The sequence below is a fragment of the Oncorhynchus clarkii genome, chromosome 19, assembly GCF_045791955.1.
Source record: "Oncorhynchus clarkii lewisi isolate Uvic-CL-2024 chromosome 19, UVic_Ocla_1.0, whole genome shotgun sequence".
Lineage (NCBI taxonomy): Eukaryota > Metazoa > Chordata > Actinopteri > Salmoniformes > Salmonidae > Oncorhynchus > Oncorhynchus clarkii.
In genome coordinates, this window is record NC_092165.1 from 51,835,311 (window position 1) to 51,851,925 (window position 16,615).

The 16,615-nt window shown below is 45.5% G+C and overlaps 1 protein-coding gene across 2 annotated transcripts in view; it reads right to left on the reverse strand.

Annotated features, from left to right (window-relative positions):
• Positions 1-16,615, reverse strand: part of LOC139375364 (arf-GAP with SH3 domain, ANK repeat and PH domain-containing protein 2-like) — an 86,984-nt gene that overhangs the window by 7,004 nt on the left and 63,365 nt on the right. For both annotated transcript variants that reach the window (XM_071117078.1, XM_071117077.1), the window contains exons 6-20: positions 14,820-14,949; positions 14,620-14,705; positions 14,455-14,530; positions 14,219-14,305; positions 12,026-12,129; positions 11,296-11,365; positions 8,857-8,944; positions 6,174-6,222; positions 5,848-6,014; positions 5,210-5,343; positions 4,141-4,235; positions 3,366-3,555; positions 2,784-2,869; positions 1,977-2,092; positions 85-152 (exon numbers count right to left, since the gene is read on the reverse strand). In XM_071117078.1, coding sequence (XP_070973179.1) covers positions 85-152; positions 1,977-2,092; positions 2,784-2,869; positions 3,366-3,555; positions 4,141-4,235; positions 5,210-5,343; positions 5,848-6,014; positions 6,174-6,222; positions 8,857-8,944; positions 11,296-11,365; positions 12,026-12,129; positions 14,219-14,305; positions 14,455-14,530; positions 14,620-14,705; positions 14,820-14,949 — 1,546 coding nt within the window. The remainder of the gene's footprint in view (positions 1-84; positions 153-1,976; positions 2,093-2,783; positions 2,870-3,365; positions 3,556-4,140; positions 4,236-5,209; positions 5,344-5,847; positions 6,015-6,173; positions 6,223-8,856; positions 8,945-11,295; positions 11,366-12,025; positions 12,130-14,218; positions 14,306-14,454; positions 14,531-14,619; positions 14,706-14,819; positions 14,950-16,615) is intronic.

A 16,615-nucleotide genomic window follows, 5' to 3' on the forward strand; every position in this document is an offset into this window, starting at 1 on the left:
GAAATCACAAACGCACACACAGCAGTCACACAACACTCACACAGCAGTCACACAGCAGTCACACAGCACTCACACAGCACTCACCAGCTCCTCACACTGCAGGTGCTTCAGTCTCTTAGCGATGTCCAGCGGCGTCTCCCCAGACTCACTAGCTAGAGGAAGACATAATTTTGGTCTATTAATTGATCATCCATTGATTTATACAGTACACAGTGTCTTTAAAAAGTACTCGCACATCCTGACTTTTTGAGATTTTGTGTCACTGGCCTACACCCAATACGCCAAAGTGGAATTATGTTTTTTCGTTGTTGTTTTCTTTTATACAAATTAATAAAAAATGAAAAGCTAAAAATGTCTTGAATCAAACTTTGTTATGGCCTAAATAAGTTCAGGAGTAAAAATATGCTTAACAAGTCACATAATAAGTTACATGGACTATGTACAATAATAGCGTTTATCATGATTTTTGAATTATTACCTCATCTCTGTACCCCACACATACAATCTGGAAGGTCCCTTTAAAACAGTTACTGAGTTTAATGGCTGTGACAGGAGAAAACGGAGGGTGGATCAACAACATTGCAGTTGCTCCACAATACTAATCTAAATGACAGAGTGAAGAGAAGGAAGCCTGTACAGAATAAAAATATTCCAAAACATGCCTGTTTGCAATGAGGCACTAAAGTAAAACTGCACAAAATGTGGCAAAGAAATAAACTTTATGTCTTGAATACGAAGCGTTATGTTTGGGGAAAATACAGCACAACACATCACTGAGTACCACTTCATATTTTCAAGCGTGGTGGTGGCTGCATCATGTTATGGTGTCTACTGTAAAGATGCGTCAGGCTGCAAATGACCATCTCTTGTCAAAAATGTACAAGTAAATAGTTGAGCCATTAATCGCTGTGTGTGTGTCATTTTAAGGACAACAACAACAAAACACGTACAGTTGAACACTCCAGGGGACTCTTTGCTTGTCTCCTTTGCTATCTTCTAGTAATTGTTTGATTACTTTCAGAGAACTGCCAAATATCGAAGAAGTCCTTTCATCCAGTTTGAATGCATTGTGGGTGTAAAATTCCTGAAAAATGTACACTTCATTCATACTACATGAGAAGTCGAAATTAGTATGATATCCGGGCATTTAAAGCATACTTAATTTTCGAAATGTCACATACTGTTTTATTTCGCATACTCAAACTACCTACTATTTAGGATGCTAATATGGGTATTCAGACACAGCCCTTGTGTCCTCTTCACACTGCCCTGGAAATCAACACCTCATAGCCGAGCACTGACAAGCAACCCGCGACACAGTTAGCACCACTAGGCCACGACAGCATGAATTATGAAGTTATCTACACCCAATTCACCAACCTGTCAACGCAATGCTAGCATACATTTAGGCTGTCAGGAGGTGCCGACTGCAGCTAAGCAGAGGCAAGCCACGTTTTTGTCAACAGCCATGTGTGTCACAACACAATCTCCCCTCCCTGTCTCCCTAAACTAGAGAGCAAGATAGGCTGTGATACTTGGTGGACTGAAACAACGTGATTCCTTGGCACATAAACACATTCCGGTCAACAGACCATGGCCCCCCTGTTCCTTAGTTAACTGTGTTGCTGGAGACCGATAATTAGCATGATTCCCACACTAAACAGTCTCTGTCTCTCGGTTTCTTTTTATCCATGTTATCATGGGTCAGTTTGTTTGGAGTCAGAGAGATTGGTCTGTTGTGAGAAAGTGGTGTGTCCGGGTCTTTTCCGTGTGGAGGAAACTTGGTGTTTGTATCCATGTGTCTTCATCATTTGTTTTCGTCAAAGTCATAATTTCTGTAGCTATGAATTTCATCATAAATCAGTTTATTGGTAGACACTCGACAATAATAAACAATGTCTTCACTAACATTTTGTGCCAAAGCTGTTTCCAAACCAGTCTTTCCCCAAAAGAGGAGTGATGTGATGGTCTCTTACCTATGTCAATGGAGGCCTTGCCGCGCAGGAGCAGTTTGAGGCACTCCATGTTGTCAGTCAGGCAGCAGTAGTGTAAGGCTGTACTGCCTTTGGCTGTCTGTTTGTCCAGGTTCACACTATGGGGAGAGGGGATAGAGGAGGCAACCAGTGAGAGGTGGAGGAGTAACCAGTAGAAAGGGCTTAATTCATTGTTTTAGTTGTGTGTCAACTGTCTATGGTGACGCCATTTACCAGACTGTAGCAGCCACTTCTCTTAAACCTTTGGGTGACGTCTACCATAGCGCCCTTCGCTTTATCATAGGTGACAGTTTAAATACTGACCACTGCATCCTGTATCAAAAGGTTGGCTAGTCCTCATTAAAAGTACCGTAGATCACTTCACTATTCCATTTTTGTTTACAAAGCTCTACTATACAAGCTTTCGACTTACCTAACTTTGTTGTTAAAGTATAAAAACCTGAGTTACTAAACCTGTTTCACAGGGTTGGTTACTCAAGACTCCTCAGTTCTCCACCGAACTAGATAAATCCGGCTCCACAATTTTGGAATCATTACATTTGGATTCCCTGGTGCCACTAGGGCAGTTTAACACCCTGATGATAAAGGAGTTAATGAATTGTTTATGGTGGCTGTGATGTTTGTTATTTTCTAATGTTATGTACTTATATTGTATCTTGTTGTTCAATCAATTGTATATTTTCTAAATGAATAAAAGTGAATAAAAGAAGCTAACATTAGCAGTTACTGGCCAAATGACAAGTCATGTTTCTACAAATAGCTTATTGACATTTTCCTTTATTCCCTTACCTGTTTTGAGTGAGGAAGTCAACGATATGGAGCGAGGTCCTGTCCACTAATCTGACCGCTAGGTGAAGGGCCGTTTCACCGTGTTCCTGTAACCACACACACAAGATCCAAAATGGCCGTGTTGAGATCTCAGCGACACAACAGGCACCAGAGCCAAAATGGAGGAGCTGACATCACAGTCTGCTTTTGATAGCCTGCTTTGCTATTGGCAGTAGTAGCAGTAGTAGCCCTGAATATGAGCCAGATGTTTGTAGTGAGTGATGATTAATGTATTATACAAAGCATTTACACTGCCAGGATAAGTTGTTTTTCACAGCCCACAGAAGAGTATGGGGCTGTGAAAAAATACAGCCATTTTAATTCCACTACAGCTGGACAAATGTTAATAAACAAAACCACCCCTCACTATCCAAGCAAAAATGTGTTGGTTACAGTTGGGATTGAGTCACACTGCTGAGCCGAGCCGAGACGAACTGTGATGGCCTGGAAAGGACAACGTCCGAAAAGAAAAGATCCGCGCCAGCATGCTAGTGTGACAGGTATTGGTGTGTTAGGTGTGTTAGGAAGGGCATGTAGGCTCACGTGTCCGTTGGCCAGGGGGATGGGCTCCATCAGGTCCACTCCCTCAGCATACACCTGGATCAGAGAGAAGATGTCCCGGGACTTGACTGCGTCACAGAGCGTGTGCAGCTTGGACACCCCGTCTGGACACTTCCTTCTGGCAAAACGCTTCTCTGTGTACTTGGCTGTGATGAAGTCCTTACGGGCTTGCCTGTACCAGAGAGAGAAAGACCATTCAAATAAATGGGTACACCAAGTATGAGTTAGAACTCAATACATCTAAAGAGGGATAAATGACATTTCTTATGTGTGTGCTCAATTTGACTTGTGTTGTACAACATAATGCATTTTTTCCTAAGGCTTATTGAATGAAAATGTTTTCAGTTAGGGATCCAGTCCTGATTGCTCCATTCATAATAAATGGTTATGAGTGTCTTTGTGGTGACATGTTTCCAATAGGTCACAGGCCCATCTGCTCCTACAGTCACTTTCACTGCGAGGGCAATTGTAACCTCATCCTGAGAAGTGGGCTGGGGGCTCAAACACCTCTCACCAGCCAGAAGAGGGATTAGAGAGAGAGAGATGGAGAGGTGGTGGGAAGGGGAGACAGAGAGAGAGAGAGAGGGAGAGGTGGTGAGAAGGCAAAACAGAGAAAGAGAGAGATGGAGGAAGACAGGGGGATAGAAACTGAAACTGATGAGAGAAGGAGAGAATAGAGTGTATACGTGTGAGGAAAGAGACAGAACAAATCTAGGAGAACTAGAGGGATGGAGAAAAACAGAGAGAGAGAACTTACATGTCACTGGCAGGGTTGGGTTTGACCACATCTTCCGCAGAAAGACACGCCTCCATGATGTCATTAAAGCCTGCATTCCCCACGTTCTTGGCCAGCTGCGTGGTAAAACACACACACAGTTAAGCGCTTACCAGAGAACAGAGGTCATAAAAGTACAAATGAGGGTTCTACAGTTTTTACTGTACATATTTATTTCAAGCTCCATTTCTTCTGCTCTGCCACTTCAACAAATGCTTAAATCAATGGTGTGTGTGTGTGTGTGTGTGTGTGTGTGTGTGTGTGTGTGTGTGTGTGTGTGTGTGTGTGTGTGTGTGTGTGTGTGTGTGTGTGTGTGAGTGAGTGAGAGTGAGTGAGAGTGAGTGAGAGAGAGAGGAAAAACAGTATGCGTTTCCACCCATCTCCTTGTGGCTAAATAATGTGAAACACTGGCGTGTTACCAAGGGAAATCATCTTAAATTAGCGACAAAAACATTTCAGCCCCAAATGATTCATGGGCAATAAATTGCACCAAATTGATATTAGAAAGCCAGATAAAATGTGAAACATGCAAGGTGGAAACAGCTTCAAGCCTCTGTTATCCTGTAATGTCTATCTATCCCAATGGAGCGCAGCAAAGGAAGGAGAGTTCAGTAGAATCAGGCCAGGGGTGTTGATATCCTTGGTGCTCACCTACCAGCAGTAAATCAGCTGCACTGTGAAATAACTTTTACATCAGCTAATGTGTGATGGCCGAGCTATTGTTTTCCAATAGGAGGTTTTGCTAAGTAAGCTAAGCGGATGTGTTTTGGTACCACTTTATGAGACACCTGTGTGTAAATGATTTGAACTTTCCAATACGACTACACCTAACTTCTCACTGTCACAGCACTTCAATGCCATAATGTGAAAGTGGACAAATAGCTGATTTGTGGAGAGAGTTCTGGATGAAAAATGGCTGCAGTGCATCAGCCAGATGGATGCTCCTAGCCATTAGTGGTGGAATAGCATGAGTTACCATCAGACAAGGCAAAACAAAGCACTAGAACACCTAGTGAAAATGGTGATGCTATCATGCTAGAATTCTTCTCACCAAGAGTTCAGAGGTGCTGAGGACGTCCAGCGTGAGGGACTGGATCCTGGAGTAGTGGACTCCCAACTCCCTGTGGATCCCAGAACACTCTATACACGTCAGGATGCCCAGGTTAGTGGAGAGCCACGTGGGGTCTGGGGGAAAATAAAGAATGAAAAAGAGAGAGAGAAAAAGAGAGAGAGAGAGAGAGAGAAAGAGAAAACATGTAAGTAGGTCACAGTGTCCTTGGAAGGGACTACCTGCATGTGCTTTGAAGGGAGAGCTATTTCTGATTCAGGTTAGCGACTGGCTGCAGTCGAACCTAAATAACTGGCTCATGGGCTTTCCTCGTTCCCTACAATGTCAGTGTAAAGTGACTGCATAGAGGTGTTCAATAAACTTGACCTGAATACTTTGGTAACAGTGTCTGTGAATAACCTGTATAATTAATGATTTAATTAAAGTGACCTCTAGCACATTAAATAACACTTGCTATAACTATTTATAATAGCTCATGGCTCCTTATTACAGCCTTTATAAATGTACAACAGTTATAATGAATTAAACACAGGTGGTTTTGTGCACTAAAAGGACTTGAGTGGTGTGTGTATATCCAACGTGCGAGCATGTATTAACGTGTGTTTCTCCCTGTCACTCACTGGGCGCTCTGCAGTCACAGCAGACATCGTTGCCGGTCATCCTCTTGACCTCTCCCAGGATGGCCTTGGTCAGCTCCTGGACGATGTTGTTCTCCCCAACGTGCTGGTCTCCCTTAAAAGCATTATTCAACGCTTCCTCCTTACTGTTCTGCAGCACAGAGATCCATCTGAAAACGCACAGCACACAGGTGGAGGGGGAGTGTGTGAGTATGTGATAGAGTGTGTGTAAAGACGGGATGAGGACAGGGAAACCTGTGTGTGGAAAGATGGATCAGGGATAACAGGACACACACACACTTCACAAAAAGGAAGGAACACAGACTTACATCTGACATTCTGAGTCGTCCTCGGTCTGAAAGTGATACGTTCTGTCATCTGAGAGAGAGAGAGAGAGAGAGAGAGAGATAGAGAGAGAAGTGGCTGGGTCAGAGACATAGTGGAATAAGAAATTAATCAAAGATAAGAAGATGTAAGAACGGAGAGCAATTCCCTTCAGAGCCAATCCCAGCACCCGGCTGACAAGCCTGTGTGTACCAGGCCTAAATAAGAAACAGGAAACTCTTTCACAGCTGTCCACTACATACAGTACAGTAAAATACCTAGAACTAACACAGCAACCAATAGGACAATATAGAAGGACACAGAGGTTGGGATTTGAAGTCATGTGGAATCTACTCAAGACAGAGGTTAGTTTACCAAACGTCCCATCGTACTGCACTGCACACAGAAAGCATGAAACTTGTGAAAGTCATATTGTGTACTCTTCAATTCTTCTCCAACCTGACTGCTCTCTCCTGACTTCTCCCCCCCACCCCACCCCTACAGAAGGCCAACACCGCACACAGAAAGGAGAGCAGCATCTCTCTGTTTCCACCACACCAGAGTGAGCCCTTTCATAGTCCTAGTGGTGTTTCCCATTGTGTTGTGCTTCCTGTTGACAGCAGGGTGACAGCCTGACGACAGCACTCATCTTGGCCCAGTGTTTATGAAAGGATGAAGTCACCACTCAGCTAAACTCAAAGCAAATCCCCAAAACCTGACTGAAGAAAGAAGAGGGTGAATGGAGGATGAAGAGGGTGAATGGAGGAAGAAGAGGGTGAATGGAGGAAGAAGAGGGTGAATGGAGGAAGAAGAGGGTGAATGGAGGAAGAAGAGGGTGAATGGAGGATGAAGAGGGTGAATGGAGGAAGAAGAGGGTGAATGGAGGATGAAGAGGGTGAATGGAGGAAGAAGAGGGTGAATGGAGGAAGAAGAGGGTGAATGGAGGAAGAAGAGGGTGAATGGAGGATGAAGAGGGTGAATGGAGGAAGAAGAGGGTGAATGGGGAAAGAATGAAAACTAATTTTAGCTCCATCTCCCTTGGTTACATGAGATTACGTGAGAATACGGAACAAAGGAACGTGGATGAAATTCTTAAAAGGCTGTAGATTCGGAGAGGGTAATGTTGAGGCACAAAGTATAGATTCTTCCCTGAATAGAACTCATACAGCGATTCAACTATTCACAACTCCTTTCCTGCCCGCATTCCACAGAATAGCTGCGATTTCCTTTCATATAGAGCCCTATTGACAAGCACTTTGCCTTTTTCTGTGAGTTTCCTCCCTGCACTTGTTTTTCTGCAGTAGATTTCTCTGTACTCAATAACGAGCACTGTCATTCTTCCCAAAAAAAGTATCCGGTCTTGTTCTGCCATGTCTATAAGCCAGCATTTCCTTTATCAGATTTACAAATTGAATATACATATATATATATTTTTTATTTTAACCTTTATTTAACTTGGCAAGTCAGTTAAGAGCAAATTCTTATTTACAATGACGGCCTACCCTGGCCAAACCTGGACGACGCTGGGCCAATTGTGCGCCGCCCTATGGGACACCAAATCACGGCCGATGAGGCACCGCAGTGCGCAGGCCAGGCCCTCTGAGAATGCAAATTGAGGTACAGCAGTGGGCAGGCCCTCTGAGAACACAAGGTTCGGTACCGCAGTGTGCAGGACAGGCCCTCTGAGAACACAAGGTTCGGTACCGCAGTGTGCAGGACAGGCCCTCTGAGAACACAAGGTGTGGTACCATAGTGTGCAGGGCAGGCCCTGTGAGAATACAAGGTGTGGTACCATAGTGTGCAGGGCAGGCCCTGTGAGAACACAAGGTTCGGTACCGCAGTGTGCAGGGTAGGCCCTGTGAGAACACAAGGTGTGGTACCGCAGTGTGCAGGGCAGGCCCTGTGAGAATACAAGGTGTGGTACCGCAGTGTGCAGGACAGGCCCTGTGAGAACACAAGGTTCGGTACCGCAGTGTGCAGGACAGGCCCTCTGAGAACACAAGGTTCGGTACCGCAGTGTGCAGGACAGGCCCTCTGAGAACACAAGGTGTGGTACCATAGTGTGCAGGGCAGGCCCTGTGAGAATACAAGGTGTGGTACCATAGTGTGCAGGGCAGGCCCTGTGAGAACACAAGGTTCGGTACCGCAGTGTGCAGGGTAGGCCCTGTGAGAATACAAGGTGTGGTACCATAGTGTGCAGGGTAGGCCCTGTGAGAATACAAGGTGTGGTACCATAGTGTGCAGGGCAGGCCCTGTGAGAACACAAGGTTCGGTACCGCAGTGTGCAGGGCAGGCCCTGTGAGAACACAAGGTTCGGTACCGCAGTGTGCAGGCCAGGCCCTCTGAGAACACAAGGTTCGGTACCGCAGTGTGCAGGGCAGGCCCTGTGAGAACACAAGGTTCGGTACCGCAGTGTGCAGGCCAGGCCCTCTGAGAACACAAGGTGTGGTACCGCAGTGTGCAGGGCAGGCCCTGTGAGAACACAAGGTTCGGTACCGCAGTGTGCAGGGTAGGCCCTGTGAGAACACAAGGTGTGGTACCGCAGTGTGCAGGGCAGGCCCTGTGAGAACACAAGGTGTGGTACCGTAGTAGTGTGGTACCCTGTGAGATCCCAGCAGGGTCCATTTGTAGTGGTATTCCTATAACACACAGAGGGAATAGAGGGGGTAAAAGGCAGAGTAAACCTACGTGAGATGAGGTCAAAGCTCTTCTTCTCCTCTGGGTTGTGTTTCACCTGGCAGGTGAGGAGGTTGAGTTTTGCCGGCGGTCGGTTTGTCTGAAGGGGAAGGAGGAGGGAGGAGAGAGAGCGAGAGAGAGGAGGAGGAGGACAGGAAAGAAGAACATCAGAATCAGCAAACAGAAAGCATGAAGGAAACTACACCCTGCCACACCAAAAATACCTGTTAGGACTAGCTTCACCCAGTGTCAATTTACCCAATTAATCCATTTAGCCTACATGGACTCACATTATAAATCATATACTATGAAAGTAAACATATTCTGACCCCTAAAAATGCATCGCAATCACATACAGGTCTACCTGTGAATCAGCACAGCACAGCACTGCGACATCCCCATTCCCCCTTAGTTATTACAACATAACACCCCATTGCCCTTCCTCCTTAGTTATTACAACATAAAATAACACTACCTCCCCCTCAGTCATTACAACATAACTTAGTTATTAGACCATAACATTGAGACTCTCTTATGATGTTTTCATAAGGAATATTTCCCCCTGAGTTAAGGTCTGTTAGCATGGGCCTGTCTGCTGACTGTGGTGCTCTGCAGTGGTGGGTGAAACCAGGCCATGGTTTGTGCTCAGGGTGCTTCAAAACCAACCCTGATTCCTTCCCCTCCCTCAACCTGGCGTGTTTGTGTATGTGTGCCTTTTGAAAGAGGGAGAGAGAGAGAGAGAGAGACAGAGAGCGAGAGGAGAGAGGAAGATGACTTAAGACAGCGATGAAGTGAGAGAGACAGCGAGAGAGAGAGTAAATCTAGGGTAATGGAGTGAAGTAGAGCCTGCTTTAGCAAAAGCAGAGTAGAGGAAATCAATAGACCGGTGAGTCCCTGGTGCTTGTAAAGTCACTCAGTGGGCTAGCCTGACACAAGGCCTGTGTCCCAAACGGCACCAGAGCCCTGGTCAATAGTAAGCACTATCTAGGGAATAGGGTGCGATTTGGGATGCATCCAGGATATATACACTAAATATACAAAAGTATGTGGACACCTCTTCAAATTAGTGGATTTGGCTATTTCTGCCACACCCGTTGATGACAGGTATGTAAAATCGAGCACACAGCCATGCAATCTCCACAGACAAACATTGGCAGTAGAATGGCCTTACTGAAAAGCCTAGCGACTTTCAACGTGGCACCGTCATAGGATGCCACCTTTCCAACAAGTTAGTGTGTCAAATTTCTGCCCTGCTAGAGCTGCCCCGGTCAACTGTAAGTTCTGTTATTGTAAAGTGGAAACATCTAGGAGCAACAACGGCTCAGCTGCGAAGTGGTAGGCCACACAAACTCACAGAACGGGACCGCCGAGTGCTGAAGCGTGTAAAAATTGTCTGTCCTCAGATGTCACTACGGAGTTCTAAACTGCCTCTGGAAGCAATGTCAGCACAAAAACTGTTCGTCGGGAGCTTCATGAAATTGGTTTCCATGGCCGAGCAACCGCACACAAGCCTAAGATCACCATGCGCAATGTGTTGGCTGGAGTGGTGTAAAGCTTGCCGCCTGTGGACGTTTTCTGGAGTGATGAATCACGCTTCACAATCTGGCAGTCCAACAGAGGAATCTGGGATTGGCGGATGCCAGGAGAACGCTACCTGCCCCAATGCATAGTGCCAACGGTAAAGTTTGGTGGAGGAGGAATAATGGTCTGGGGCTGTTTTTTGTGGTTCGGGCTAGGCCCCTTAGTTCCAGTGAAGGGAAATCTTAACGCTACAGCATACAATCACATTCTACAAGCCCCTTCCTGTTTCAGCTTGACAATGCCTCGTGCACAAAGCGAGGTCCATACAGAAATGGTTTGTTGAGATCAGTATGGAAGAACTTGACTGGCCTGCACAGAGCCCTGACCTAAACCCCATTGGACACCTTTGGGATGAATTGGAACGCTGACTGCGAGCAAGGCCCTATCGCCTAACCTGACTAATGCACTTGTGGTTGAATGGAAGCAAGTCCCTGCAGCAATGTTCCAACATCTAGTGGAAAGTGAGGAGTGGAGGCTGTTATAGCAGCAAAAGGGGGACCAACTCCATATTAATGCCCATGATTTTGGAATGAGATATTCAACAGGTGTCCACATACTTTTGGTCATGTAGTGTATAACATTCTTTGAGGTGTTTGAGTGATTCTAAATCTAAAGCTACCACCATTTTAGCTAAATTAACCCAAAGTGCTCCATTTTGGGCATGTCTGATGCCTGAGATGTTTGACAACCAGTGAACAGTCTGGTTCGACAGAATGAATGAGATGGAGTGCTTCATCTCCATTAAGAGAACAGGCTAGTGCCGTTAGCCTACTTTAAATGAATGCTAACTGGCTAGGACTAGGTTGTCTTGCCCTCTGTGTGTGCGTATGTGTCAGTGTGCGTGTCCGTGCTCGTCGGCACATTACTCACCGTCCCATGTGATATGGTAAGGTATCCGTTCTTTACTGAACACTTTCTCTTCTGCCACACTTTCCTTAACCTAGGGAGGTGGGGAGGGGGGGGCACACGACATATTGTGACACACCGACATAACACCCCAGTGCCAGTGTGACACACTAAACTCGACATGAATCCACATTGTAACTGAACAGACATGGCTAATGAATTATTAACGTCAACCACACCAGTGCTCATTAATATGTACATGCATAAGTAATGGGGTACAGTCTGGGCAGTGTATTCATGTCTCCGGGGAGAAGCTCAACCATAAAAATAACATGGAATATGGATTTCCTTACATGCTGTATCAGCAATAAGATAGGTCCATAAAGATGGCGGCCCCCATAAACTTACCACAAATTCCTTGTTTTGTTAAGTTTGCCGTATTGTACATTGCTCTCTGTTACTATTTTTGTGTATGGTCATGAGCAGAGTATACAAGATCAACATTTTTGCTTTTTTTGCAATTTGAAAAACGGATTTATTTGCACACTGAACCATATTGCACGCCATAGTTTAAAAACTCAGTGGATAGTATTAAAACAATGACGTCATATCTGAATTCTGCCATCTTTATACACGTTTGCCACTAATTACCTGAGAGAACTTTGTGTGTGTTCGTTTGTTCAGTCTGACCTTACATTTGGTTATTTTAATGTTAAGATGCTACACGTTTAACAGAAGAAAACAAGAAACGGACCCGTCACTCTTCTTGTAGAGGTTCCCACAGCGCTCGGTACCATGCTCCTTGTTGCCCTGAGGCTGGTGCAAACTGTAGGTGGCGCTCTGTCTCACCTGGGACTCCTTCAACAATACCGGCACACGAGCACACACACACACACACACACACACACACACACACACACACACACACACACACACACACACACACACACACACACACACACACACACACACACACACATATATATATAAGGATCTGTGTACAGTGGGCACAAGACACCTCAGCCAGTGAGTTTTGGTGGGGTGCATCTCAATTGTCTACAGTGGCTTCCTCTCCTGGTAACTTTTCTTTTGTCAGCTCTAATCTGAAAATTACAGGATAGGAGAATATGACGGCTCGGGATGCTGGCTGCGGCATGTGCTTTCACCCATCCACTGCTTTTAGTGCAGGTGAAGAGAGGAGACAAGGAAGGGGAGCATCTTTAGACTATTGAGATACTGCTACACTATGTACATAAGACAAGCAGAGCCCTGGGGTCATGCACTAGTGACATCACCTCGTCACAGAGCTGAGGGGGGGAGGGGCCAAGGCGAAGACCTTTGGAAGATATTCTAAAAGAACGTCTTCAGGGTTCTGAATGTAGTGAACCTTTGCTTTTCAGCCCCCCCCCACCACCACCACCAACTCTCTCTATTGAAAATGCTTGACAAAACACCACAACCAGATAGACAAGCACAGAAAGGAGATGCAGAAGATAAACTTACTCTCCTAGACTTGGTTCACAAAGAGGCGGAAGCAGTGAAGTAAAGAACAGAACAGACTTATAAAACAGACAGTAGCCTAATTCTCCACATAATAGCTAGAGCCAGGAAGTACACAAGTACATGTGGTAACTAAAAGTCACTTTGGATAAAAGCATCCGGTAAAAGACAGTATTAAGCACATCGTAAGAGTGCACCATATACCATTAATGGGTTTCTTTCAAATGAGCTTGCTAAAGTTGACAGGGAGTGAAGGGGGCTTTGGTTATGTACATCATTGTTTTGAACACCTAAATGCATCCCTAGATGAGATACAGACAGCTATATTAGTGGATGTCTAACTTGGGCTTGTGACAGTGAAAAGACTCGGCCAGAAGAGGGCTTGTGACAGTGAAAAGACTCGGCCAGAAGAGGGTTTGGGCTTGTGACAGTGAAAAGACTCGGCCAGAAGAGGGCTTGGGCTTGTGACAGTGAAAAGACTCGGCCAGAAGAGGGCTTGGGCTTGTGACAGTGAAAAGACTAGGCCAGAAGAGGGCTTGGGCTTGTGACAGTGAAAAGACTAGGCCAGAAGAGGGCTTGGGCTTGTGACAGTGAAAAGACTCGGTCAGAAGAGGGCTTGGGCTTGTGACAGTGAAAAGACTAGGCCAGAAGAGGGCTTGGGACAGTGAAAAGACTCGGCCAGAAGAGGGCTTGGGCTTGTGACAGTGAAAAGACTCGGCCAGAAGAGGGCTTGGGCTTGTGACAGTGAAAAGACTCGGCCAGGAGAGTGTTGCCGTGTGTGTGTGTGTGTACTGTATGTGTGTCATTGGTGGGTGTAACCATTAAAGGTTGATAGAGGGGGTTCCTTTGTATCTGTGACAGCGCATGGGTAGCGGCTAAACAAACAGATATGGTGCATACTGCCACCAGGAGTCTGTTGTCTGAACAGGTATAACGCCAAGGTTTGTATTTATAGCCACCTGTAGCTATGGAAGGTTTTCTCAGGAGCAATGTTCCCTCAAAATGGCCACAGTTTGCCTACCCGGCGAGCAGGGCAGCTGAATCGGATGCACCTACCGCCAACAGCCCGGGGCGAATAAAAAATCAATAGAAACACAATGCTTTATCATCGCTATGAATGCCTCGGAGACTGACCAGTCGATCACGATCAACCGGTTGGTGACCACTGCTCTCGAAAGTTGAGTATAATCTCGTGCATTTCTTTGTGGGCTGATTTCTGCGCGGCAGCCTCGGGCTACTGTGCCCTCGCAGCTTTGAGGGAACATAATTGGAGTATAATTGATTGGCTGATCTCTTTTGATGACCTGGATGGAATTATGTGATCCTTCCTTAACCCATAGGAAGTCACACACAGTTGACTACTTCAAAATGGTGAAAGTCCTCAGTGGCGTTGCCCATGCTAAACCAGGCTATAGGCCCTAGAGCTGTCTAAGTCTATGGGTGTTACCTCCTTCTGCTCCACCTGCAGCGCTGACTTGAGGACGTCCCGTAGCTGAGTGAGTTGCTTCCTCTCCTCGTCCTGGGCCTGCTTTATCTGGAGAGGTCACAGCAAGGTCATAGACAGCTCATAAAATTGTCACAGGTGTCATACAAAGTCACACAGAATACTTTTGAGGAATTCAACAGGAAAGGCAAGTTCTTACATACCCATAAAGATGTCAACAGTAGTCTTGAGGAACTCACCGTGTGTAAGTCTGTGGCGAGCTTCTCTATGGAGGGTTTGAGGTTGTCTACTGCTTTCAGCCCATCCTGAAAGAAACTAAAGAGAGAGACAAATCTACATCAGCCGTTTTCCCCACGAGGTGAGCATTTGGCCAAATGCAAACTTTTAATGACTTCAGGACTTACTTGCACTGTGCATGGAAATATTTGATGAGATTCTGGAGTAGGTCCACCCCTTTCTTGATCTTGATCTCATTCACTTTAAGAAGATACTGCGAGACAGAATTTCACAATGTCAGCAAACCCTCCACTACATCTCTGGACTCAATCTGGCAACCCATGCCTGAGCTCCACCAATCTGACAACCCAGGCCTTTCCTTACCCACCTCACACATCTGCAGCTGGAAGAACCTCCTCTCCTTCTCCATCTCCTCTGCTATCTCTGCCCCGCTGATCTCAGTGCGGATCATGCCGTGCTGCCGCGCATGCTCCTTCTTCTCCTTCTCGATCTTAGTGCTAAGACAGGAAGTTACATCATTCGGGGTCAAAGTGTGGCATTCCCAACCACGGAAACTAACACAAGCGGACAGTACACCAAACAGGAAATATACAGAGGGAAGGGGGAGCTTGGGGGGACCATTCCATGCAACAGAGCATTATTTTCCATTTACTAACTAGTTTAGCCTATTCTCCAATAAAAAGATGCAGCATGTAGCTCCTCCCATAAAGAAGCTTAGTGAGACTCAAGTGACGCCGGTTTTCCTTCAGGTTTGAGAGCAGACGGCCTCTCACTCATGCATTTTGTTATGGGTGTTAGGCCCTCATCACCGTGGTCCATCACTAAACCAACGTTAATGACTCATCTGTTTTTGGCACCTCTGCCTGCAGTCAGTCAACAGGTTGGATCATTTGGAAGCATCAAGATACAGACACAACAAGGCCATTCCAAACAAATCAGAACCAAGAAACAAAATGAAAAACAGACAGACAGAGAGGGGGGCATCAAGCTGATGGCAAAGTGGTGTGTGAATGCATGAGCCAGCGCTGTGGTCTACTCCTGTAAGGCTGAGTAACCACAATGTTAATACAGCCGTAATGTACAAATTACCTCGACTAACCTGTACCCACACATTTGACTTCATACCGGTACCCCCTGTATATAGCTTCATAATTGCTATTTTATTGTGTTACTTAAGTTTATTTAGTAAATATTTTAACACTATTTTATTAAAACTGCATTGTTGGTTAAGGACTTGTAAGTAAGCATTTCACGTTAAGGTCTACTACACCTGTTCTATTTGGCGCATGTGACAAATACAATTTGATTTGATATGGGCTGTGATGATACAGGTATCATAACATTTTTCCCATGGCAAAAAAACGAATATTAAGCCAATCAAACTCTTTGGTACTTTAAAAACCTGCTGTGTAAAAAAGTCTGTCTATTTCAGTCTGATTAGCCTTCAGGCCCGTCAATCACCCGCTGATGCTAACCAATCAGGGTGCTTGGATGCACTCCAGGACCCCGCTTCCTCACCCTATACAGAACCAATCAGTCGATATAATCGACAACAATCATCAGAAATCAAACGACATGAATCAGACAGTGGGGCGCCGCCTGACCCACTAGTCGGTCAGAAGGTTCAAATTAACGTTTCATATCGTAATGTCCAAGTAAGCGGTAATGATACTTTTTATTGTGCTGTAACTGAAACTAGAAGATCTTCTGATGTCCTTTCCCTTCATCAAAGGTACGTAATGGATTTTTAAAAGTGTTTTTACCCCGGGATAGCCCGCTAAAATGTATTGAGTGCAATTCGATCTACAGTACATCTACACCACGATATGAAACGTTGATTTGAACCTTCTGACCAACTAGTGGGTCAGGTGGCGCCCCATTTTCTGATTCATGTCGCTTGATTTCTGATGATATCAGTCTATATAATCGCCAACTTGGTTCTGTATAGGGTGGCTTCCTACAGATCGAGTAGAGTGTCCTTACATGCCATTGGGAGAAGAAGTGCTGTGTCCATTGGCAAACCAGAAGTATATAAACATCTTCAAATGAATGCAGCCGTGTCCGGTGTGTGTGTGTGTGGTAGTGAACAAGTTGCAGTAATGGGTCTCAAATCACATTCTAACCAGACAGCACTATAGAGGCAAGAACCAAACCAATCAGCAT